The sequence below is a fragment of the Clytia hemisphaerica genome, unplaced genomic scaffold, assembly GCF_902728285.1.
Source record: "Clytia hemisphaerica strain Z4C2 unplaced genomic scaffold, Clytia hemisphaerica genome assembly, whole genome shotgun sequence".
Taxonomy (NCBI): Eukaryota; Metazoa; Cnidaria; class Hydrozoa; order Leptothecata; family Clytiidae; genus Clytia; species Clytia hemisphaerica.
Genome location: NW_027103744.1, coordinates 216,057 through 241,740, shown reverse-complemented (window position 1 = coordinate 241,740; position 25,684 = coordinate 216,057). Strand labels below are relative to the sequence as shown.

The window sequence follows — 25,684 nt, the reverse complement described above, 5'->3', positions numbered from 1 at the left end:
TTGGCGAGATATAACGATTTTAAATTCGAAAAAAACTGCTGACTCAGCAAAAATAAGCGTTTTAAAAAGTGACCCCATTTTCTTTATCTACTCATCGAGATGAATCTCCCTGTCTAATTATTTTTGACATTTGAAAACAATTAAAAATTAGTTATCAAGGGTCCCTTGATTAATTGTAGAAAAAAGTGCCATGTCCGCCATTATGGAGAGGGTGTTCCCATCTTCATTGGGGTGGGGCTTTTTTTTTGGTGATTCCTGACATGTTCCTGGACCTTTGTGCAAAACTTCATCTCTAAACCATTTTTACGACAAGGAAGTGTATTAGGACCATTACTTTTTATAATCATAAATATTTTGGTTCAGGGCAGTTCGGAACAGTACTTAAAACTTAGTCAACACGATGTTTAGTGACGTTGTGGTTTACAAAAAATACTTTTATTTAGTACATCTGGTACTAATATGACCGAATTTTCGATATAACACCAAACCCCCTGTTTGGTGTTCAATGATGGGATTGTGGACAACTCGTAAATTTTTAAAATCAAAACGAAAATTAGTATTTTATACATTATATATTAATTTCTTTCCACATCTATAATTTTCCTATCTATCAACAACGATACAACTGTGTCACAATGCTGTCGTGTTTTGTAAGGCACAATCTTTTCTTTATGATACAATTCTTAAAACAGTTTTAGTGCAGTGTGAGCTTGGAATTTCTGAATTGGGAACACGTTTAGGGTCAAAGTAGTAAAATCGGGTATAAAGCCTGTTATATCCCTAAAAATAAGAATAAGATTCAAATTGCCTGAAAAAAAAGAATAGCTGAACCTCAAGAACAATTTACTGATTCTTATAAAAAAAGAGTGGAGAGCAAAGCTTTGTTACTGGCTAAAATGTTAGTCATACACGTTTCTTTTATAAGAACAAACTATATAGAACATAAGGCTTCGATGGCCAAAATGCTAAGAACAAGGTAAGAACATTTTAAAGCTTTGCAGACTCAAATACACCCGTTTTCCTAGGAAAATGGGTAAAAATGGTCGCAAAATGGTTAAAATAAGAACATTTTAAGAACATTTTTAGGCTTGAAACCCAAAAATTTAAGAACATTTGTAGGCTTCAAAAATTATAGATGTTCTTATTAAAAAAACGTGTATGTAAATTTCCTTTTCAGATTTTTTCACTACAATATCCCCATTTTCCATCCTGATCGAAATCATTAGTGGTCGAACACCAAGATCTATTTTCATTGTTTAATTCGCTATTGTTTCCATTGTTCTCAGAACTATTGTTCTTTTGTATACATTGATAATGTAATTGTCCATTGTACACGAATGGAAATTGACAACAATGACCAAAAGAATTTCCACCAAACGATTCTTGATAACAAGGATCTAAAAATAAATACTCGTTTTTTTCATAAGAACAAACTATATAAAGAACATCAGGCTGTATCATTGACTTCCAAGCCCGAAGGGCTAGACTTGAGACTCCTGGATGGGAATTGAAATCATTTATTTCCCATCCAGAAACCCAGGCGTGGCATTTACACAAAACGCCGGATTGAAACTAATATCTATCGCTAGATTTAAAAAAATGCAGTCCTCAAAAAAAAGGAGGCCCTAGATAAAATCCGTGGTCATGATTACGGTGCGTTTTGGGTAGGAAATAAGTGGCTTCACTTTTTCTTGCCTGAGAAGGCTTAAAGTTTTTCCTCTAGCCCTTCGGGCTTTAAACTCAATGATCTGTAACCAAGCCTTAAGCTTTGTCCAGAAGAACAGTGAAGCTAGCATTAGTGAAGGGAACTTCACTGGATAGTAGTGTCGATGCTATTATCAAAGATAATAGAAATGGGCTCATACAGAAATATTTTGAATATGGGGGGTGTAGGACATAACATTTTTTGAAAATTTACCCCCTGGACAGCAGGTCCAACCCCCCCCCCCCCCGGACAAACATCAGTTGACCCCTGGACATCCAAATTATCCTCAAACAGAGCAAAATTACCCCCAAACAGAGCAAGTTTACCTCCTGGACAAGGCAAATGTTGTGGATTTTTCACTATCCCCCGGACACTATATCTTCTACCCCCCATGTACGAACATTTTCTGGAAGAGCCCAATAGAAGAGCATACCTGTCGTGCAACCTCTCACAATAATATCATCGCGATTAAAATATCCGATTTCACAGACTGCTCTATTATTCAACCAATCACTTTCGGTAACATTCCTTAAAGGGTTAGCATCAACTCTCAAGGAGTAATTTCCAAAGGGTACATTTGTAACATCTATCCATTGGCAATCAATTCGATTACTGTAATTATCAGCACAATTGACAGTAATACCCTGGTCACCTTTATCAGTACAATTGAAATTCTTCTTGTATCCTGGTTCGCAGTCAGAATCTTCTAAACAAAAACTGGCTTTCTGCCCATGCGCAATACGGTAACCGTTGTTATCTGATATAATTCGAAAAGAGAAAATGTTTTCTTAAATTTATAATCGACCAATCGTGTTTCTACAATCACTGCAATAATATTTGGCAGTAAACACTGATTTTTTATGTTAAAACTTATTTCCCCTCCCCCCCGCAAGCTTCAATGGTTGAGTCTGCAGCCCTGTCGCCTTCTTCTTCTTCAACCATTGAAATTAGGGGGAGGAGATTTAGGAGAGGGAAGTGAATAAATCCAGTGTTTTTTTGAGGCTGGTGCCAATATATCATTGCATTGATTGTAGTACTTCTGTAAATATTTCCAACAAAATCTGCACGAAAAGGATACGGGTACGGGTAAGGGTACCAGGTTAAAGGATATAGTGAGGCCAAATATGAGGCGTCACTGTATTGAAGCACTCACAGATAAAGGTTTTTGCCATCGTTCAACCTTAGTAAGCTATAGCCCAAAGAGTTGTTTGGTAATTCTGGGTCTTTGCCACCCTCGAACCCAGGGCAATCAACCGACAAAACACGCATGCGCTAACTTCTGATATTGAAATGTAAATCTCTTAAGAACACCAAGCGGTAAACCAGAAACATCAAAAATAAAAACAAGGTTTACAGCCTAGGTATCCAGTCGAAATAAGTTTACGAAAATGGACCCTTCCATTTTGGTTATAACCATACAGGGGGATGGGGGAGTGTTTTTCATGTTTCCAGGGGGTAAAAGCTATTCTTAAGCTTCCAGGGGGTAAACGACTGATATTAGTTCGTCCACCATCACCTTTAAAAGATGAAAATAATTTTTCCAGGGTCATTTTTGCAAATTTTGCTATTTTCCAGGGGTATCCACACATTTCCAAGAATTTTTTTTTGACTTGAAAAGGTTCGTCCACCCCCCTGTATGGAAGTTTTTTGGAACAGCCCAATGCGGAATCGAATATCTTACCGATCAAATCATAGATGGCGAATGTTTCCATTGAATGGTAATGTTCATGACATTGGTGCCATTGCCATGATGATTTATCGATGTGTGGTCGAAATGTTACCGCTCCTTTGTTTAAGAACCTAAAGTGAAAAATATAATGGTTAGTCTCACAGGAGAACTTAACAAGATTCGACAAGAAGTGGTCAAAGCAAATTTTGCCTCAGAAATATAAAAGACATAACGACAGTATAGAGTATAGCTATATGATAGAGCTGTGGTGCTCAAGGTTTGTCAAATGTATTTCATCATTTTGTACAAGGGAAAAGGGTCAACCTTCGGTACGACTTCGGTCGCAAATTAAGAACATACTTAAACTCTTACCTTGATGTAAATTTTAACAAGTGTCTGTTATGGAAACCACTTCTACCCCAAATATTATCCACCTCAGGTGAAAGGCATCTTTCTTCGAAGGAACAACGTAAATGATGGAGAGGATGTGTGTCCACTTTGATGCTCTGTTTGAATAAGCGAATGTCCATGACCAGGTCTGGTGCATCTATGGTTTGAAAATATCATTAGAAAACATTTACAAAGGAAAGCTGGAAGAACGCCTTTAGTATAAATGTAGAACATTTTCATAATGTACAAGTTTAAAGGTTTAATCTTTGCACGTGTTTTACTTGATATAGTGTACCATGATATTTGGCTAATTTTCGTTGTATTGTTTACCAGGTTCCAATTTTGAGACCATTATGGTGAGGAACAGAAGAAAAGCAGGGAGAAAAAGTGCCATGCTATTATAACCATTGAGTTTGTGGCTAGAGAAAGAAAAAACTTATGAATGTGGAATGAAGCATCTTATACAATATCCGAAACGCATGACCGGCATACTCTTAGGTGCCAAATAAATGGGGGGGATGGGGGTTAGAAAATTTTCGAAATCTTTATAAACAGGGGGACCTAATTGCCGGTGGGGTTGGAAATTGTACCTCTGAAAACCCATAAGGTAAATAATAGGCTAAAATTAGGCTTTTTGGAGCAAAATAAGGGGACTTCTTTTTGTCAACTGAAAATATTCTTGTAAAAATTAATAAACGGGGGGGGGGTGGCGTTTATTTGGCACCTAAGAGTATATGCGTGGTTTTCAAAAAGAAAACCGGGTTGGTCAATTTTTCTTAAGCAATATTTCACCGACAAATATTCTAACGATAACAATCAAATAATTACTCACATTGTGTACAAATGACGCTAGCCATATCATAATAACGACATCGGGAATAATCGGAATAAGAACATTCCGATAATTCCGATTCACTTCCCTTGCATCGAACGTCAAACATACGTTTTCTGTAATTCAATCCTATGAAAAGGAGATAAAGTTTGTGGGCCCGGAAATAAAGTTTTCAGTAGCGTAGACAAGGGGGGGGGGCACAAAATTTGTGTAGGCGAGCAGATTTTTATGACACAGCAATGATCTTTTTATATTATAGATAGATAATTACAGTTAGTTTTGCACCCCTCCTGTCTACGCTACTGGTTTTGTAGGTAGTAGGTTTAAAATGGCTAAAAATGGCTAAAAATGGCCAAAATGGACCCACTTTGGAGAGCTGTAACTTTTGACTTAAGAATGATATTAAAAATCTGAAAAAATATTTGAAATCATCGAAATTCAAGTTTCAGAAAAATTTCAAAATTCAAAATTTTCGATCAAGTAAAAAAAAATCTTCATTTTATTCAGCTTCATTTTTCATCTTTTTTTGGAATTGACTTTAACAATAACATTAAAAAATTGCTAAAAAAAGAATCAGTGATAGGGGAATTGATAACATAAAGATCTGTGCATGAGGCCCCCCAGCGGCACCCCTAATCACGCAATCACGCAAAAAAAATTCTCCATCACGCATCACGAAAATCGCTAAAATTTGTCATCACGCAAAAAATAGCAAAAAATAGCCCAAATCACGCATCACGCCTCAAATTTTTGCCCTATCACGCATCACGCCAAAATCTTAATCACGCCATCACGCCAAAAAAAATCTCCAATCACGCCATCACGCAAGAAAAAAGTCCCAATCACGCCATCATGCAAACCGCTTGGGGGGCCTCGTGCTGTTTCGATTCCATTGAAGTATAATTAATTAATAGTTTAGTGCAATTACTGTTATACATTTGGAATGATGTAGAAGATTTCTTTTGAAAAAAAACACATTTCAATTAAACTAGGAGGTTTCTGGGGGAATTCGTCAATATAGCACGTATACTGATACAATCTGAAAATGCTCTTAAATTGGTATTCTTAGCTTTGGTAGCAAAATTCCATGATGGTGATATTCTTAGCATATTCTTAGTTTTTTGGCCATTTTCATCATGGACATTCATATAAATTGTATTCTTATAAAAAAAAGCGTGTTGTAAACTTTTTTAGAGGCTCGACCTTATCGTATTTTTTGGCACTTTCAGCCTCAAAATGTTCTTATCCTGTTCTTTTTTAGGCAACAATCTTGGTAAGTTTGGGGGTAATCGTTGATTTTTTGATTTTTTGATAATTTTGCTCATTTTCTTTTATTTTCTTAGGGATTTGCCGGGGGTTTTGAAGCGTCGTACCTATGTCAAATCACTTTCCAATTTCTTATTGACGGTAGTAATAGGCCCTAGAGGGGGCGCACGGTTTCACGGTATCCGGGATAAGGCTTTTTTAAACACGGGATGACGGTATTCGCGGGAAAAAATTACGCGATGACGAGATTTCAGATGACTCACGCTGACGGTTAATGTCAGATTTTTGTTTCGGGCCTGGGATAGGATATTTTTGTTCAAAATGCTAGAGGCCATGAAAAGAACAAAGCTAGCCACAATACAAGGTTTCAAAAGTTGAACAAAAAAATGCAAGATAAGCGTTAGAAAGATGCTTTAAACCAAAGAAAGAGCTATGAAAAGAATCTTTAGGGCTTTGCATTTTCAAGTTGCGAAAATATTAGTCACGGTATCGGTGTTTTCGAAAAGATCACGGGATGACGGGATCTCCTCGTGCTCCACTGAGGGTAGAAAAATGGATCCTTCGTGGGAGTTGTTTTTGAAAATTATTCCAAAATTTGCGAGAAAAGTGACACTGAATATAACTGAAATTACAAAAGTTTTTCCCAAAATTTTCCAAAATTTTTTTCTATTTTGATGTTTTCGTGACCCTACCTGGGACTCCTGGTGGTGAAAGAGGTACCCTGGCAATCCCCGTAGCCTCTTTTGTCGAAATACCCCCACGGATTCCATTTTAAACGTTTATCTAAATTCTTTTAGAGGAGTGCATCTTTTGACAAATATAAACATGATCGCCCTAGTCAAAGGGATAAACCAGATCAATTCATCATCTGCTAAGTAAAAAAATAAATAAATTACTTACTCATCCGTCCCGGGCGTCCCGGGTAAATATGATATCCAAGTTTGGGCTAATTGATGAAGATACCGGGTGCGCCACAAAAAAGTTTCTCTCTTTAAAACTAATTTTCTCAAAATCTAAATGTTTTTAAAAAGCTGTTTCTATTTCATTGGAAAGAAGATAGATAAACTTAAATTTTGATGGGTCATTTATTAAATTCGATTCACTAGATATAAAGTTATGCTCAATTAAATAAAAAAGTTACTTTCTGAAAGTGCTCAAAAACGTTAAGAATCGACCTATCAAATTAAACAGAAGCATAACTAAACGATACATCATTACCTTCGTTTCAGTCATTAAAAATGATAATTAGCTGTCTAAATGACCTATTGTTATATAAAGGAAGGTTAAATTTCAATTAAAGGCAGAAAGTTTGTCGAAAAAAGCCAAAAAATCTGGTAAAATTCATAAAAATACATCAAATTGGGGTTTCGACGTACATCCAGCCTTAAATAGACTTTATTCTGTCTACAACCAAAAATCTGAGCGAAATATCGGTAAAAGTAAATTAAAATGATTTTGATGAAGATTTTAAACCCTTCCGACCCATCAGCCTCAAAATTCATGTGTTTAATTACTGAGAAATGCTTTTAATCATGTAAAGGCTATTGCGATTGCCAGTTTTAAGATAAAAATTTGATAGGTCGATTTTTAACGTTTTCGGGCACTTTCTGAAAGTAGCTTTTTTATTCAATTGAGCATAACTTTTGATCTAATGAACCGAATTTAATAAAAGACCCATCCAAATTTAAGTTTATCTTTCTTCTTTCCAATGAAATAGGAATGGTTCTTTCAAAATTTTTAGATTTCTAGAAAGTTAGTTTTAAAGAGAGAAACTTTTTTGTGGCGCACCCGGTATTTTTGAAGAGTTGTGTCTGCAAAACTTTAATCACTGAAAAAAATTGTTTGTTCAAACAATGACAAAAAGTTCGCCCATCTCGTATTTTCAATGAGAAAATAGGTCAATTTTTAGTGCAATCTCGTATCAAGAGCAACTTGCACCGCTTTTTGATTTTACTTGGTAGTGGTACATCAAAATCTAAGCAAACTTTAGGGAACTTTCACAACATCTAGAAAAAAGTCAAATATAAGTTTCTAGCTGATTTTCCAGTGGGTACTGAGTATCTGATCGATTCTGTGATAAGATTTTTTTCCTGGTCGGGGATTGAACCCGAATCTCCTCAAAAGGTATCTTACCATTGGACTACCAGGAAATCCCGTTGCCTAGCAAGTATATGGATCAAATCCTTGAATATGGATCTAGAAAATTTCAAACATATAGGATCACTTCATGCCGCATCCATATGCTGTCGGTCTATAAAAATGAAGTCAATATATATAAAATAAATATAGTCCTACCAATGAAGTCAACATTAGTATTTTGCTCTCTTTTCCCGTTTCAAGTGCTAAAAGTTGGTATCACCTTCAACTGTCCCACTGAAACTACTCACTTTCAGGAACTCTATATTGTTATTAACGTTGGAAAGAGCATGAGACATCGGACGAACATCAACAAATCTCATATAGGAAAAGTACCGTACCGCCAACTTGAAAAAGAACAAGTTTTTAGAATTTCATTTTTGGTGTAATTTAGAATTTATAGCAAAAAGGAAGAATTTTCGGCGCAAAGAAACTTTACAGGAGGATTGGGCGGAATTGGCAAAAATTGAAATTTCAAATTGAAATTTTTCCACCATCCCTAACAATTTTAATTCTCGCCAAATTTAAATTTTCTCAAATTTTGCTCAATTTTCCACTATTTAGGTCATAAAAAGGGGGTATTATAAGCATTTTCACATTAATTTTTCCCGCCATCCACAAAATTAAATTAATTATAAAATTAATTCAAAATTAACTTTCTGGCGATCCGCCAAATTAAATTCCCGCAAAAATTTATTCCTTTTATTTAAAGTATTTCGTTTTTTTCAACGCGATATCTATCCAAACGTGTTCTGAAAAGAGGAAACGCTTTTAGAACTTCATTTTTGGTGTAACTTGTAGCTAATAAATAAGGCTTGACAGGAATAGAAGTTTCCAGGATAGGAATCCAGTGTTTTGGTATGCCAAATCAGGCAATAATGCCCAAGATGAGTATCCTGAGTTTTCAATGAGACATCTATTCGAACGTGTTCTGGAAAGAGAGAACGCTTTTGGGATTTTATTTTTGGTGTAATTTGTAGCTATTAGATGGGGCTTGATAGAAATACAAGTTTCAAGGATAGGAATCCATTGTTTTGGTGCCAAATCAGGCCATAATGCTCAAAATGAGTATCCCGAGTTTTCCGATGAGACATTTATTCGAACGTGTTCTGAAAAAATGGAACGCTTTTGAGATTTCATTTTTGGTGTAATTTGTAGCTAATAGATAAGGCTCGATAGGAATAGAAGTTTCCAGGATAGGAATCCATTGTTTTGGTGCCAAATCAGGCCATAATGCCCAAGATGAGTATCCCGAGTTTTCCAACGTGACATCTATCCAAACGTGTTCTGAAAAGAGGAAACGCTTTTAGAACTTCATTTTTGGTGTAATTTGTAGCTAATAAATAAGGCTTGATAGGAATACAAGTTTCCAGGATAGGAATCCATTGTTTTGGTGCAAAATCAGGACATAATGCTCAAAATGAGTATCCCCAGTTTTCCGATGAGACATTTATCCGAACGTGTCCTGAAAAGAGGGAACACTTTTAGGATTTCATTTTTGGTTTAATTTGTAACTAATAGATGGGTCTTGATAGGAATAGAAGTTTCCAGAATAGGAATCCATTGTTTTGGTCCTAAATCAGGCAATAATGCTCAAAATGAGTATTCCGAGTTTTCCAACGCGACATCTATCCAAACGTGTTCTGAAAAGAGGAAACGCTTTTAGAACTTCATTTTTGGTTTAATTTGTAGGCAATAGATGGGTCTAGATAGGAATAGAAGTTTTCAGAATAGGAATCCATTGTTTTGGTCCCAAATCAGGCAATAATGCTCAAAATGAGTATTCCGAGTTTTCCAACGCGACATCTATCCAAACGTGTTCTGAAAAGAGGAAACGCTTTTAGAACTTCATTTTTGGTTTAATTTGTAGGTAATAGATGGGTCTTGATAGGAATAGAAGTTTCCAGAATAGGAATCCATTGTTTTTGTCCCAAATCAGGCAATAATGCTCAAAATGAGTATTCCGAGTTTTCCAACGCGCCATCTATCCAAACGTGTTCTGAAAAGAGGAAACGCTTTTAGAACTTCATTTTCGGTGTAATTTGTAGCTAACAGATGAGGCTTGATAGGAATACCAATTTCCAGAATAGGAATTCTCTCCTTCAGCATGAAAAATACAAAAGAATTCGAATGTGTCGCTGAAAGTGTCGCTGAAAGCGAAAGTGTCGCTGAATGTGTCGCTGAATGTGTCGCTGAATGTGTCGCTAACTTGACTTTGGTCCTTTTTTTCTGTCTGTCTTTGACCAGGTCATCATCAGACCAAGACTAGCAGCTGTTCGAGGGAAATGAGTGATCAGACCAGAGCAAAGCAGAAAGATGATGAGATAGATTATTTCAGAGATACTCCAATAAGATACTTAGGTATACTGTTTTTCCAATAACGATCTGATGGTATCTTTTTTAATTTTTGTTTTTTTGTGTGTGCAGTGCAGTTAGTTGTTGGTGGTATAACAGCCCTTGGTCAAACCAAATTTTTTAATTTGGACTTTGTACCTAATGCTGCACACAAGCACTTTAGCTAAAGTCCCGGAAAAGCAGGAGAAAAATCAGCAGTAACAACTTTTGTATTTTTCCTGTTTTTGCAAATGCAATAAAAGACAAAAGTTCCAGAAATGAAAATAAAAGGATATTGAGAAAATCAAAATGATTGACAGGTTGAAATTTTTTTCCCCCATTAGGGAGTTTGCAAGTGTTCTGCGTAGTTCTGCGTATTTCTACTGGGATGGTTTTTTTCAACTTTGCTAAATCCTCAAACCCTGCAAAATAGTTTTTGGGAGAACGTGGCGGTCAACCTGTCAACCGGTCTATTCAATAACAAAATACTCCAGCCAGTACAAACGGGATAAACTATTTTGTAGGTACCTTGGTAACAGCTATGTTGTAAAAGCGTATAAATTTCTTAGAAGTTTAAATTAAATTAAATTAAATTGCCTGGAATCTGAAATTTTGCTAGCACCTGAAATTATATTCATAATTTATTTGAGATATTTACTTCCAACAGGATGTTTCAGTATTAACTCCCCCTAAAGACCAGTGAAAATTAACTGAAATAACACAAGAATGTTTTATTTTACTTTCCAAACAGGTTATGCCAACGAGGTTGGAGAAGCTTTTAGACAATTTGTATCAAAAAGAGTTGTCGGTTTAAGTTATGCTGTAGCTTCATTCTATTGCTTATCTGATGCAACAAGCAAAGCATATCTCGTCAAAAAGGTATGAAAATATTCTTTGCTATTGTGTTGAATTTTTTTTGATTTTACTGTAGTGCAGAATAATTGAAATAATAAATAATGCAGCATGCAGAAATCTCATATTTTTAAGGCTTGGTAGAAATTGGGATTAAGCACATGCTTCTATTATAGTTACAGAGGCATTCAATTATTTTTATTGGGAGTCTTTTTGAAAAAGATACAGTAGACCTCCAGTTATTCAAAGCTCCAAGGGGGATAATTTTTAAGAATTTACTTCAAATAGCCAGGAGTTCGAATTGAAAAATTGTTTTTCCACCAGATTTTCAATTGAACTTTAATTCCCCAAGGGGAATAGAAATCGCTTTGAATAACTGGGAGTGTTTGTGCCGTGTCAGACTGCACACGAGCGGGGAATGGTTTGGAACAATCAAAATATCGGTAGCATGTCAACTATCTTTATTGATATCAGAAGGTTCAAACTAGAAAAGTAAAAAATGACAAACATAAGGACTAGAAAAACAAAAAGCAAAACAGAAATTTTCTAAGTTCTGAGGCTAGTGTAGTACTAGCCAAAGATGGCTCAGAGAAAGACAAGTCTTAAGACAAAACACTATTATCAAATTCATTGTATAATTATATGATGTAATAGTATAAAGTAAAAGTGAAAGATAGACTAAAAATATCTACCCTAACCTAAGTCCAGTGCTGTGCCTCAACACTGGACTGGTGAGCTGATGGGAGAACAAAAAGCAAAACAAAAACAAAAATGTGGCCATGCAAAAAGGTTGCAAAAAGAGGAGTGGCAAAAGAAACTTACCAAATTGGCCACATGTGTGAGCTGGTGAAAATAGCCAAAAGAAAACACTACTGATGTGTTGACTGGTCAGTGAGTGTGTGTGCAAGTGTAAAGTGTATTAACAAAAATAAAAAAGTGTATTAAATTTGTTGCATCCTCTCAAGAAAACATACATCTTGTCTCTATGAAGTATTCTCAAGAATGAATAGAAAAATGACACAAATCAACTCTTATATGCATGTGTGAGAAATCACTGCAGACCAATTATAAACTAATTATAAAAAGAGAAACGCTTTTTTATAAGAATATTTAAATCTAAGAAACATATTTTAATGCAAAATAAATGTGCTTATAAAGAAAATAGAAAATGATACTTTTTATAGGAAACAAAGTATGTGAAATATTTTAGCAAGAAGGAAATTATTTCCCCTTTTCTAATTAGACATTAGTTCATTTTACACTCCCCTCAAAAGGGGAATTATTTACTTTGTGGAAAGATCAATGTTTGTAGCAATCTTACCAAGACCAGTCATTATATCAGAGTCATCAGCTCTATGTATTACAACCAAACCACGTACAGCTCTCGATGTTTCACGAAAGACATTTTCGTTAGCATTTCTGTATTGGATGATCGCTTTTCGAGGTAAACCATCATTCGAAAGCTCCAAACTGACAACCTGACCATACGTATATGACTGACATATAATAGAGTCGATTTTTCGAAATATGATAACGTCACCAACATTGATTGAGTCATTGATAAACCACTTTTGTTGCTTCATAAGCTTGGGTACGTGTACGAGTAACCAAACTTCAAACCAGGTTTCATAGATTTTCTGGTTCTCCTTTAAAATTTTCGGCGGATTTTCACTTGTTAACATAATACCATCAGGACATCTTTCGTTGTTTCTTCCAAGTAGAAGACGATTAGGTGTGATAAGGTCCATAACTTCAAAATCACCTGTTATGTTCCCAATTGCCAATGGAAGATTATTTATCGTATTAGCAATGGTTGCTCCAAGGGTTTCCCACTGCATCAGCGAGAGTCGATGGTTGTGAGCATTTTTCTCTATCGAAAGGTTGATTTCCTTTATCTTCCTCTCGACCTTGCCATGGAAGTTGTGTCCTTGGACAGGACATACCTTGAAATCGATCTTCCTGTTCGTCATCAGCTGAGATTTCAGATCTCGAATGTCCAGTCTCATGTCTTTGCACCCCTTTACAAGTTGAGTACCTTCGTCACAGAGCAGTTTGGCAGGGAATCCGTGATCACATGCAAATCTCGTAAAAGCAAGCATGAAAGCTGGTGTTGAATAATCGTCCATTAATTTGATCGAAACAGCAGACGTTGAGCAGCAACAGAAGACCACAAGCCATATCTTAACAGTCGTTCGTTTATGTTGTGGGGAATATGACATATGTGGTCCTGAGAGATCAATTTGGGAGTGGAAGAAAGCTGGTGCGATGGTCAGGTTTGAAACTGATACTGGGCCCATTGCAATGTTAACTGTCCGCTTCATGAGGCATCGACATCTCTCACATGACTCGCGCACTTGTTTCACCAACTGCCTCCCCTCGATTATGTACGCTTTCATCAAGACAAAACGGTGAGTTGTCTCAATGCCAGAGTGTTTGACTGTTGGGTGATTCCAATGCACATCCATGACAATGCTGAATGCCACAGGTGAGTTCTTCTCCAGAATTGGCACACAGAAAGACGAACGAGTGAGATCCTTCATCACTGTTGTGAATTGACCAACGATGGATACTTCTTGCTCGGGAAGAATTCGACCGGTGTAAACAAGAATACCATCTTTTTCTCTGGAGATCTTCTGGTATTGTTGTGGTTTCAGGAAGTGTTTGACTTCTATTGTTCCTTTCCTAAAGAAATATGATTCTGCATCCTTCATCAAATCTTGACTTGGTGGCTTAGAAGAATGCTTAGATTTCCGAGTTTGATTGATGAACTTCATGACAAAGGTAAGGATTCGAATAACCTTCTGAAAACAATGTTGATTAGGATCAATAATGTAACCTGAGAATTTGTAGCGTTTCTTGAATTCGTCTAACCATTCAGTCGTAGATAAGTGGACTTCGAATTGATTGACGGATAACTCCTTTTTGATTTCTGAGAGTTCGCTTTGTTCCAACGTGATCTCTTCAACACGGAAATTCAGACTTTGGTAGATGCATCCATGGTTGACCATTGATCCATGGAGATTCTGGTTTGACATCATGAATTGTTGCTCCTCTTCTAGTGCCAACATCAACAACCATTTGTTTTGACCTGATATGGTACCATTGATCTTTGGTGGTGAAACGATGTATCTCGATGACTCTGCTCCTAACCCATTGTTTCAAGGTTTTCTGGTCATTTGATATCCAGTGTAGTGATATCTGGCTGTCTGTGAATTTTGTGGATGATTTGAAGAAGGATTTGAAAGAGCGACGAACAATCTCTCCTGTATGAGCATTGATCAGCGATGCCATTAGTTCAGCACGAGGAAGTGTCAAATCTTTTGGAACCATTCGTGAACGTGCAAACACCAATTGACAAGAGAATGTTCCATCCTTTCGAAGGAATCTAGCATAGATGCCAACACAGATAGTTGTTTGACTGGAATCACCAAAATCCAAGGTTTCAACGTCAAGTGAGACTGCATCTTCTGGGACCACAAGGCGTTTGAATCTCAAATGATTGATTTCGGACATCATCTCAAAGTGGGATAACCAGACTGGTCTCAGTTCCTCTGGTATTGCATCATCCCAGCTGAGTTGGCGATCAGTTAATTCTCGTAAATCAATTTTCATTGCAGCTATCAATGGGACAATCTTTCCGGTTATGTCGAATATCTCTCCAACTTTTGATAGACAGTGTCGACGTGTCAGAACATCAGGAATCAAATTGGTTGAATTGGAACTTTTCTTACCTCTACGTTTGGGCGCAAAGTTGAGATCTGGAATAGACAATGACAATTCGTCAGATTTGGAAAACCACTTCATTCCACCAACACCAACGGAAATGCCATCTTCAGTCAAATGTGATGGTGGGTTTTCTCCAGAAATTGTGATGCCTTTCAGATTGAAAGCACCTTTGGATGTTACAATTTGAAGCTCATCAGCACGTTTGTAAGCTTCTTCTTTGGTGTCAGTTCCAGTAATGCAATCATCCACATATACGTCTTTTTGGATGATTTGGTTGACTTCAGGGTACTCCTGGCTGTTCATTTCAGCAATACGTCTGAGAGCGAATTCCGATTGGTTACCACTTGATTTAATACCATAGATTAAAGTTTTGATAACTTTCTCTTTCGGAATTTTGGTAGGATCCAATTCTTCATTCCATATGTAACGTTGCAATGTCCAATGATCTTGGTGTAGTTTGACAGTATTGTACATCTTGCTTACATCGCTGTGGATACCTACAGGGTGTATTTGAAATCGGATCATGAGATCTTGTAGTTTGTTGAGGTTGTTAGTTTCCTTGGCTAATATGTCGTTCAAACTGTGTCCGGATGCTGTTGGGTGAGAAGCATCAAAGACAATACGGCATGGAGTGCTGATGGATGAAGGCTTCCATACAGCTCGCCAAGGGATGAAGTTCTGGATACTGCTTAAACGCAGCATTTCTTGTTGTGAAGATGGAAGGTCTTGGACATAGGCGACAAAACCAAGGGTCTCCAACTTCTTCTCTGAAGTGATGATGTCATCCTTGTCCTGTTTGTTCTCTGGTTTGCAAAGTTTTTTGAGCTGCTGGTTGTAAACCTTTAAAGCAATGTCTTTATTTGGTGCCAATCTTGAAGGGTCTTTAATCAGTGGTAAGGTTGCAGTCACAGTGTTCGTTTTGCTATCAAAGGATACTGAGTTGTTTATGAGTTCTTGTTCAGCTTCCTCTCTGATGCTCAAATCATGAGTATGATCTGATTCCTTGCATGTCCTGCAGCTGCGACATTTCACACAACGATATGTGATTTCTGTTCCTGTGGTTTCAACTTCGTCAAAGCGTTTCAGTTTGGATGTGAAGGACAGTCTCTTCAGATCAGGGTTAATTTGTACACCCCATTTATAGAGCTTCAATTGATCGGTGAAGAAATCCATTGCTTGATCTTCACTGAAGTAGGATTGGTGGATTGCTGTAAAAATCTCATGGGGTCCTCCGATTACTCCCCTTCCACCATCGGCGTTCTTGAAAACAGATTCGTAGATACCCAGACCAGATGGTAGCTGATAGATTAACTTGGGATGATAACGAATATACTTCATACCTATCATCATATGGACGTCGCCACCAACCACTGGTGCAGGTTTTGGAAGAGTTGTAGAGGAGCCACTTGCGATGTGTGACTGCTTGATGTCGTTCATGACTTCGCTCAACGGGTACTGTGGAAATGTTTCTGTAATAGCATCCATGCAGATCCCACATACTGAAGCTTGTTTTCCATCAGCTAGTGGTAAGTGAATGCTGTAAATTCCATTGTTGGTTTCTGTTGATGTACCACCAACACCTCCAATACGCATGGTTCCTGATGACACTTGGGTTGCATTGTCACCAAGGAGTGAGATTGCTGATTTTTTGACGATAAAATCACTGCATCCATTGTCATAAAATATGGTCATACGATTCTTGTTAACATTGATAGTTTGAAGTAAATAGATACCTCTGTGCTCGTCCTTCTTTGGTGTTGAAATGTTGGATGGGAAGGCAGCATGAAAGATACTGATGTCCTTTGCAAATCTTGGTAGGTTGGCACTCTTCATGTATCTGTCTTTGAAGAGTTGAAGAACATCTTGATTTTCCTGTGAGTTTTTGTGCTCCTCACAGACCAGAACATGTTTGCGGATTGGATACTTCGCATGTGATGGATGTGGACAGGTGAATGTGCTTTGACATCTCCCATCTCTATGTCTTCCGGATGAAACATCAGCACCAGGGAACAAGCATTGGTGACAGAAGTCCTTCTTGCGAAGCAATGAATATCGATGTCCAGGTGTCATCTCGACGAACTTCTTGCAAGTGAAATATTGGATGAGTTGCATCTTGTTGGGTCCATTGGTTGCGATGTGGTCATCACTGCCGTCAGGACTGTCACAGATTGAACATGTTGGATTCGGCAGTGGACCAGAAGTGTAGGTGCTGTTTGATGATGAATTTCGATTGCCTCGATTGCCTCTTGAGTCTGAATTCTTTAGAGGTTGCTTTTTCTTGGAATCGGATGCCACTGAATTGAAGATAAGTACTTTCTGTTGTTCGAGCTGCAGTTCCTTCTCGAGAAACTTAATGAATCTCAACCATGTTGTTTTGGGGGATAACGTTTCGTTGGAAATTGAGGTTAGCCATCTGGTCAATCTGGTAGTGCCAATGGTGCGATAAATCTGGTTCAAGCCATCACCGTAGAATAAATGTTCTTCTATATTGTGTTCGACGGCAAGTTTCATCAATTCTTTGATAATATTGATAAGATTGTTGAGAGAGTTGATGAGATTGTCAGAATCTTGTTTGCGGTTGAGCGATTCATTTTCGGTGAGTGAATGTAATTTCTTTGATAAGAGTAGTTTGGTGTCACCATAAGCAGACTTCAGACGCGACCACATCTCGTCAATGTCATCTAGGGTCGTGACGAGTGACAGGGCAGCACCTTTCAGTAGATTGTTTTTCAGTAGGTCTGGAAGCATATGATGAGGGGTTGTACGATGATAAATCTTTTCGAATGCTGTTTTGAACGAATAGATATCCATCGGACTGTCGTAGCCAGAGAATTTGTCAAGACGTATGTTGAGTTTGGACTCATCGAAACTACGTTGTTTGTAGACATCTCTTGTGGTGAGTGAGTCATTGAGCATCTCTTGGTATTTGGCTTCTGATTTACAGAGTCCTTTATGCTGTTTGCCTATCTCGTCTAACTTATCGAGAAGTTCTGTGTCGTTGATATCTGATTGTAGTAAACGTTCATACCTCTCCGAAATTTGGATGACTGTAGTTGCTAGGGATGTCGAAGAATTTTTCAGCTCGATGAGTTGAGCATCACTTATTGCGTCGAAATCAGGTGATAAACTGGACTTGACGAGGGCCATACTTTGGGTGATGGAATCAATGTTCATGTAGATACGTTTGTACTTTGCATCATCAGAAGACTTGAGAGATCTTTCTTGACTTCGATTGAGTTGTCGTTTGTAATTATTTGAGTTTAAGACAAACTCTTTGATGGTAGCAAGGGTCGAGTTGATGAATGATAACAGCTTGGCATCTTCTGGACTGGGATCGTCAATGGTTTCGTCTTGGTTGAGAACGTCCAAACGATATTGACGTAATTTGAGTCGAAATTGTTCAAGTCTTTCAAGCGTTTCATCTAACTGTGGTATTGGACAACCATCCACTTGAACTTCATCAACGATATCGGTTACTTGCTCGGACATGAGCATGACATCATTCATTACGGATGTCATTTTGGAAGAGCAATTTAACGTTCCAGCTCTGGTGGAATCGATGGAAGATACGATGTCTTCGAGTAATTGTAAAATAGATAGTAAGGATAATTGATGTACCTCAACAGATTTGATGATTGGTTGAAGTGTGAGTTGATCGGCTGAGGATCTTGAAGTGAGTTGATCGGCTGAGGATCTTGAAGTGAGTTGATCGACTGAGGATCTTGAAGTGAGTTGATCAGCTGAGGATCTTGAAGTGAGTTGATCGGCTGAGGATCTTGAAGTGAGTTGATCGGCTGAGGATCTTGAAGTGAGTTGATCGGCTGAGGATCTTGAAGTGAGTTGATCGACTGAGGATCTTGAAGTGAGTTGATCAGTTGAGGATCTTGAAGTGAGTTGATCGGCTGAGGATCTTGAAGTGAGTTGATCGGCTGAGGATCTTGAAGTGAGTTGATCGACTGAGGATCTTGAAGTGAGTTGATCAGCTGAGGATCTTGAAGTGAGTTGATCGGCTGAGGATCTTGAAGTGAGTTGATCAGCTAAGGATCTTGAAGTGAGTTGATCGGCTGAGGATCTTGAAGTGAGTTGATCGGCTGAGGATCTTGAAGTGAGTTGATCGCTGAGGATCTTGAAGTGAGTTGATCGGCTGAGGATCTTGAAGTGAGTTGATCAGCTGAGGATCTTGAAGTGAGTTGATCGGCTGAGGATCTTGAAGTGAGTTGAGGGACCTTCTCTCCAGTATTGTTGAAGATACGGTAGTTGATACGAGGATTTCGTCTACCAGACATGCAGTGCACTTTGTTTGAATGTGCCGTGTCAGACTGCACACGAGCGGGGAATGGTTTGGAACAATCAAAATATCGGTAGCATGTCAACTATCTTTATTGATATCAGAAGGTTCAAACTAGAAAAGTAAAAAATGACAAACATAAGGACTAGAAAAACAAAAAAACAAAACAGAAATTTTCTAAGTTCTGAGGCTAGTGTAGTACTAGCCAAAGATGGCTCAGAGAAAGACAAGTCTTAAGACAAAACACTATTATCAAATTCATTGTAAAATTATATGATGTAATAGTATAAAGTAAAAGTGAAAGATAGACTAAAAATATCTACCCTAACCTAAGTCCAGTGCTGTGCCTCAACACTGGACTGGTGAGCTGATGGGAGAACAAAAAGCAAAACAAAAACAAAAATGTGGCCATGCAAAAAGGTTGCAAAAAGAGGAGTGGCAAAAGAAACTTACCAAATTGGCCACATGTGTGAGCTGGTGAAAATAGCCAAAAGAAAACACTACTGATGTGTTGACTGGTCAGTGAGTGTGTGTGCAAGTGTAAAGTGTATTAACAAAAATAAAAAAGTGTATTAAATTTGTTGCATCCTCTCAAGAAAACATACATCTTGTCTCTATGAAGTATTCTCAAGAATGAATAGAAAAATGACACAAATCAACTCTTATATGCATGTGTGAGAAATCACTGCCGACCAATTATAAACTAATTATAAAAAGAGAAACGCTTTTTTATAAGTCAGTGTTTTTTACACTTTTGGCAAAAACGTGAAAATTTGGGCACTTTTTTAAAACCAAATTTTAGAGAGCAAGTTTTCGTTCATTATCAAATTTAGTGGTTCTATTGGAGAGAGAAAAGATTAAAGATTCCATTCCTTTTTAAATGAACTATATAGCGTTGTTGTATTAAAAGTAACGATCTTTCAAAGTTTGGAGCAGTTAATCATAAATTTATTCCATTGGGAAATGGAAGAAATATTCCATCGGCAATAGCTCATTGAGTTTTTAAGCTTTTAGGCTAAAATTTGGCAGGCAGAAGCCTTTAAGCGTTCGCAATCCATAAAAGGAAGAATTATTCCATTTAGAGCAATTCTGGAGGAGTTATTTCACTTTTTCGTTGGATAAATCATTAACTTCATTCAAAATTTTATTGGGTAGTATTTGAGAAATCATGTTCAAGCAAGCATTTGTTCAATCTCAAGCATCCCTAGAATTGAAGAGTTAACATTTTTTTGGAAATGGAGCATGCCGCCGGGATTCCATATTTCACTTTTTGCATAACCCCCTATCCTGGTACTCTTTTTTTATTAGTTTGGTAGAAAAGGTCTCATTTCAGAAGTATCTTTTTGTAAAGAATAATTTTACACCACCTGATAGCCTGCTTTATCCGTAGGGTAAGATATAAATTCATTTGGAGCTCTCTAGAATGACATATTCCAAATTTACAAAAAATCATTCATGTCACGGATGGAATGATTCATCCTAAATGACTTGCTACATTCGAATGTTTTCATCAAATCCTTTCGAAGAGAAGGTTAGATAATCACTTGATAAAGCGTTACTTGTGATAGAGAGCCTTCTAAGATTGATATATTCCTAACTAGTTCTTGTGTTAAAAAAATACGAAATAAATTACCCAGAAGCATCTTAACGTTCATGTCAAGTTATAATCCATAATCTGAGCTTCTCGTTCAAAAGTGCTCCTTTTTACAGACTTGTTTCATATTATGACAAAGAAACTTTCCATCGAAAGTATTGTAGTTTAGAGCGTGCAAAGAATATTTATTCCATGAAACTTTTGAAAAATGCCAGAAAATATATATATTTTTGTTGGAATTCGAAATGTTAGATTGCTTGGGTGACTGGTAGACTTCGACTTCTTTGCATTATTAGAACTAGGTAGCCCTTTAAAAACGGAATATTTCATCCACTTCTTACTTCTACAATTAATCGAGTTCATGATACTTATTATGTTTCTAAGCTTTTCAACTGGGAATAGTCCGAAGAAGCTCAAAGAGGTTACTATGGTTAGGTTTTTCTGATATTTCTTGTTGGAATATTAATCTTTCTCAGCTCCTTTAGATTATTTCATTATTATTCATTGTTAAAATTCGTTAACTTTATCTTGATATGTATTATGAGTTCATGCTAAAAATTCTTTCTTTGTTCGATAATCAATATGGTTAAATAATTTTGCTTCCATATAGTCCAAGTTAAATGGAATGTCAAATACTTATTGACTCTGTAAGGGTTGGAATATCATTCTAAAAACTTTCTAGGGTAATCTTGTACGACTCAGCAGACTTTCCACCAAGTTTAGATGTTATAGGATTCAAAATCATTTGATAAAACCTTAAAAATTTATGCTTAGCTTTAACTGACTTTTGTGACGGAATAAGCAATAAAAAAGTGCTCTTCGCTTGTGCTTTTCGAATTTCAGGGATGAAGGTGTAAGGAAATTGTATTTAGAACTTTGAAATTTGTATATAACAATTTCAAATGAGAAAAACACAAAATCTAATTTTTTGGAATATCTCATCAAGTAATGCTCGAGGAAAAAGTTTCAACAGATTTGAAATGATAATTCGCAACTTATTGGAAGTTTTCATCCCAAAATACTCAAGAATCGTGATTTTAGACTGAAAAAAACCGTTTTTGACGTAAATTAGTTTTCACGTTTTTGCCAAAAAGTGTAAAAAACACTGACATAAGAATATTTAAATCTAAGAAACATATTTTAATGCAAAATAAATGTGCTTATAAAGAAAATAGAAAATGATACTTTTTATAGGAAACAAAGTATGTGAAATATTTTAGCAAGAAGGAAATTATTTCCCCTTTTCTAATTAGACATTAGTTCATTTTACAGTGTTTTAACCTGGGTTGGGTGCAGCAGATCCAAGGGGAAAGCCATCTCACTTCGAATAACCGAATTATTCGAATAAGTGCAAGTTCCAATAACATAATAATAGGGAGTCTAAATGTAGATAGAACAAGAAGGGAATAAGCAAACAAGATAGACCTTTAAAGATAAAAGTAAAAATTTTGTATACAAAAGATTTCTAGTTTTTTTGTATTCGCATAAGACATTAGCGAGCACCTCGCCAAAAAACGACTCCACTGCACTTTAACAATTTTTGAAAAATAGAAGTATATTTACGCAAATTCGATTTTTTTGCTACTGCAAGAGCTCCGAAAGTTTAGTGACGTCCTGGACTCAATAACACTTAACAGAGGCATACCTCAGTACAATAGGCCTTTTTATGACAAAAAAAATGATTTACCAAACTAAAATTTAAATAATATTTCGACAGAATGATAATATAAAACTATTTTTTTCTCTTGTATATGAAGGACACAGAACTTTACCATGAGAATGGACACCTCTATGCAAATCGAAAAGCAGCAGAGATTTTCATTGAAGCAGCATTATGGCAAGGTTTGTTATATTTCTAATATTCGTATTCAGGTAAAAGATTTACCCAGCATGCAATTATATCATGAACAGCGAATTCGCTATATGTAGGCCCGTCATTTGGAAATGGCTTGATCTGCGAGTTCTAGAAATATTGTCAGAATATGTTGCCATTTCTGGGTATTTCAGCGTTTTGCAGAATTTAATAACTACATAGCTGTTGGATCCTCATATCCTAAGCTCTTTAAGTTTTACGCCTCATGTAAAAAATCAGAGTTAAAATTCTACTTTCCAACCCTAAGTCATTTTCTTCAAAAACTATGAGACACAATGCTTTTAATTTATACATAAGATCATTTTGGAGACTGATGATGAAAGAATAACCTCGAATCAAATTTCTTACTTTCTTTGGAATAGGTTTGGCGTCAGTTATGATCCCTGGGTTTACAATTAATCGAATATGTTGGGCATCTGCTATCGTTTTGAGGAAATTTTCGAGTACAATGATTTCACATGGTACACAGAAAGCATTAGTGACGACTATTGGGTTGGGTTCAATTCCTGTCATTATAAAGCCTATTGACAGGTAAGATTATCATTTTGACTTTCCTTTTAACTTTTAACTTTTAATCCGGCACGCTTTCTTTTTATAAGAATATCTTCTATAAGAATATCAGGGTGAAAATTGGCCAAATCGTAAAAATACCCTAAGAATACCCTCTAGGGTGAATTTCACAGAATTTGATAAGAATACAGTCATTTTGTATTTGGTTAACAGAAAAAACTGCTTCCTTTGTTAGAGATAAATTGAAGCTTTGAGGAAGAAATTTTAACCCAAATGTTCACTCAAAAGTCCAAAACTTTCAAATGGATCATTTCTCATGTTTGTTAAAAAAGTCAAGTCTAAAAAAGTAAGAATAAGTTAAGAATATTTCACCCTCAATTTTGGCAGTTTCTTAAGAATACTTAACCCTCGTCTAAAGTACACCATTCTTATAAAAAAAGCGTGTAATTGAAGTACCGATTGACGTCAAATGAGCTTAGTAAAGCTCAAATTGCAGATGTAGAACGATAAACTCGGTATACATTCACTCACCATCTGGATAAGGCTATTACTGTGTCGTACTAACATTCTGCCGATTGGTAGTGTGAAGGATTCGATCACAGACTTGCACTGTAATGGACTGTGTTCGAATCCCACTGCCAGACAGGCTTTTAGGGAAATATGGTATACCTTCACTCGTATAACCTTTTTCTGTTCGGTAGAGAATACTAAATTTTCACACCTTGAGCATAATGACATATCTGACAGTAAGGTGTCATAAAAATTGACACTTTTCCAATACAAATTTATGTTTGATGTCAATTATATCGTTTAAAACCGTGATTTATTGAATATTTAGGATAAAATAATATTTTTAAACCAATGGAACTTTTTTTCTAAAGCCTTTGTTTGTATACAATCAGATACAATATCTCTTTGGAAGATCAAAGAAATTTTCGATTTTTGCTCACTTTAGGCATGATTTAAGAAAATAAAGGCTGGTACATGAAACCCCTCGTCAATTTCAATTTTACAAGCTTTTTCGCATTTAACTGACACAAATGTGGAGCAAGATTGGTCAGAAAGAAGTAAAGAAAAACATATTTTTTGCTTATTCAGCACGAAATCGACCATAATATAATAATAGGAGATAGCGGCCTGATATAAATATGTGTCTGATATGAAACGGGAACACTTATGTAAATATAAAACCTTTTTTAACCCTACTGGCGTGTATTTCCTGTCAGTTAAATATATTTTTTTTAAACTTTCGATTATAGTTTGGTTGACAAGTTGATGGAAGAAGGAGTTGAACTTTCAAAAAGACTGGGTATTAAACATGAAATATCACATGTACACAATGAAGAATTTCATATTACGTTGGATAAAGAATCGTATCACCACCACGAAAAATGAGTTTAATACCTGTTATAGTAGGTCAAATGAAGAAAGACAAAGTACCAAGCATACCTACTTCTGAGCGTAAGTCAGGACATCACTCTAAGTGTGTGTAGAGAAAACATAACAGTCGTAGAGAAACTTAAAGTTTGTTGCATCAAGAAACTTAAAGTTCCTTGGTTACATGTACTATAAAAATATATCTTTATTTTAATTACGCGATTATGTACCTAAACAATGGCTCTATTGTTTAAGAACAACAGAATGCTAATCATAATGCGAGCCTATCAACCTATTAATCTATTAACAGCTATTGGCAATATTGTCAACTTGTGTGGGGATTGGTAAAGAAGTTTTGTGAAGGCATTTCTTAAGTTCCCTAAATGACTGAGTACTCATTATGCCAGCCCCCTCAACAATTGCCAAGGGTTAGGATAGATACTTATTGAACAATATCGGTATCTAAATAACTTCGTCATATTCAGTTTTTATTTAATAGATAGATATAGCTTTTATATATTTCAGATTTCAGATGATATTTTTGTACCATTGTAAATGGTTTATTACGTATATTAAATTTAATATTTTACTATATATTCAAAGAAAGAAGGATAAACTTAATTATACCGAATAGAATTTATGGATTACGTTTTACTACTTCTGGAATTTTTAAATTTAAAACATGACAATCGAAAATCAGTCCTATACACCTTTTCAGCCGTAGCCGCCAATTGCCGCGTGGGCATTTTTTTGTCTGCTCTATCCCTCTAAAACCGTCCCAATCTTTTTTTCGCACCTATAGACAATAGAAAAAAATGTAAAAAAGAATAGGATCGAGTTTAGGGTGATGATTAAAATAATAAAGTGGCACACACCTGACCACGCGACTACGGTCAAAAAGATGTATTCAACTTTATAAAAAAATTCATAATAATCAAGCCAGTCTAATTTTTGACATAGATCTTTTCATTTTAATAGTTTAAATCATAGTTAGCTTTGGGGTTTTTCTCTTTGTCTCAGGGCTTCGGTGGAACTCTTTCCCACAGTGGGAATAAATATTTCTATCGAAATCACAATGGGGATAGAGATTCTATTCTTCAAAGTCGAAAATAATCCAGTGGAATGGTTTTGG

General features: G+C 36.3%; 2 protein-coding genes across 2 annotated transcripts; one reads left to right on the top strand and one right to left on the bottom strand.

The window, feature by feature from the left end:
- Positions 1-1,129: 1,129 nt before the first annotated feature.
- LOC136805292 (protein-lysine 6-oxidase-like) lies at positions 1,130-4,720 on the bottom strand. The gene is made up of 5 exons (XM_067061872.1): positions 4,597-4,720; positions 3,747-3,921; positions 3,387-3,505; positions 2,139-2,462; positions 1,130-1,397 (listed from the first exon to the last, which is right to left on the bottom strand). The coding sequence occupies exons 1-5, from the start codon at positions 4,703-4,705 to the stop codon at positions 1,174-1,176; spliced, it is 951 nt and encodes a 316-aa protein (XP_066917973.1). The 5' UTR covers positions 4,706-4,720; the 3' UTR covers positions 1,130-1,173.
- A 5,504-nt stretch (positions 4,721-10,224) lies between these two features.
- LOC136805290 (mitochondrial fission process protein 1-like) lies at positions 10,225-25,189 on the top strand. Its single transcript, XM_067061871.1, has 5 exons — positions 10,225-10,359; positions 11,084-11,211; positions 22,550-22,634; positions 23,028-23,196; positions 24,435-25,189. Exons 1-5 carry the CDS (start codon positions 10,284-10,286, stop codon positions 24,568-24,570), a joined length of 594 nt encoding a protein of 197 aa, XP_066917972.1. The 5' UTR covers positions 10,225-10,283; the 3' UTR covers positions 24,571-25,189.
- Positions 25,190-25,684: the final 495 nt, after the last annotated feature.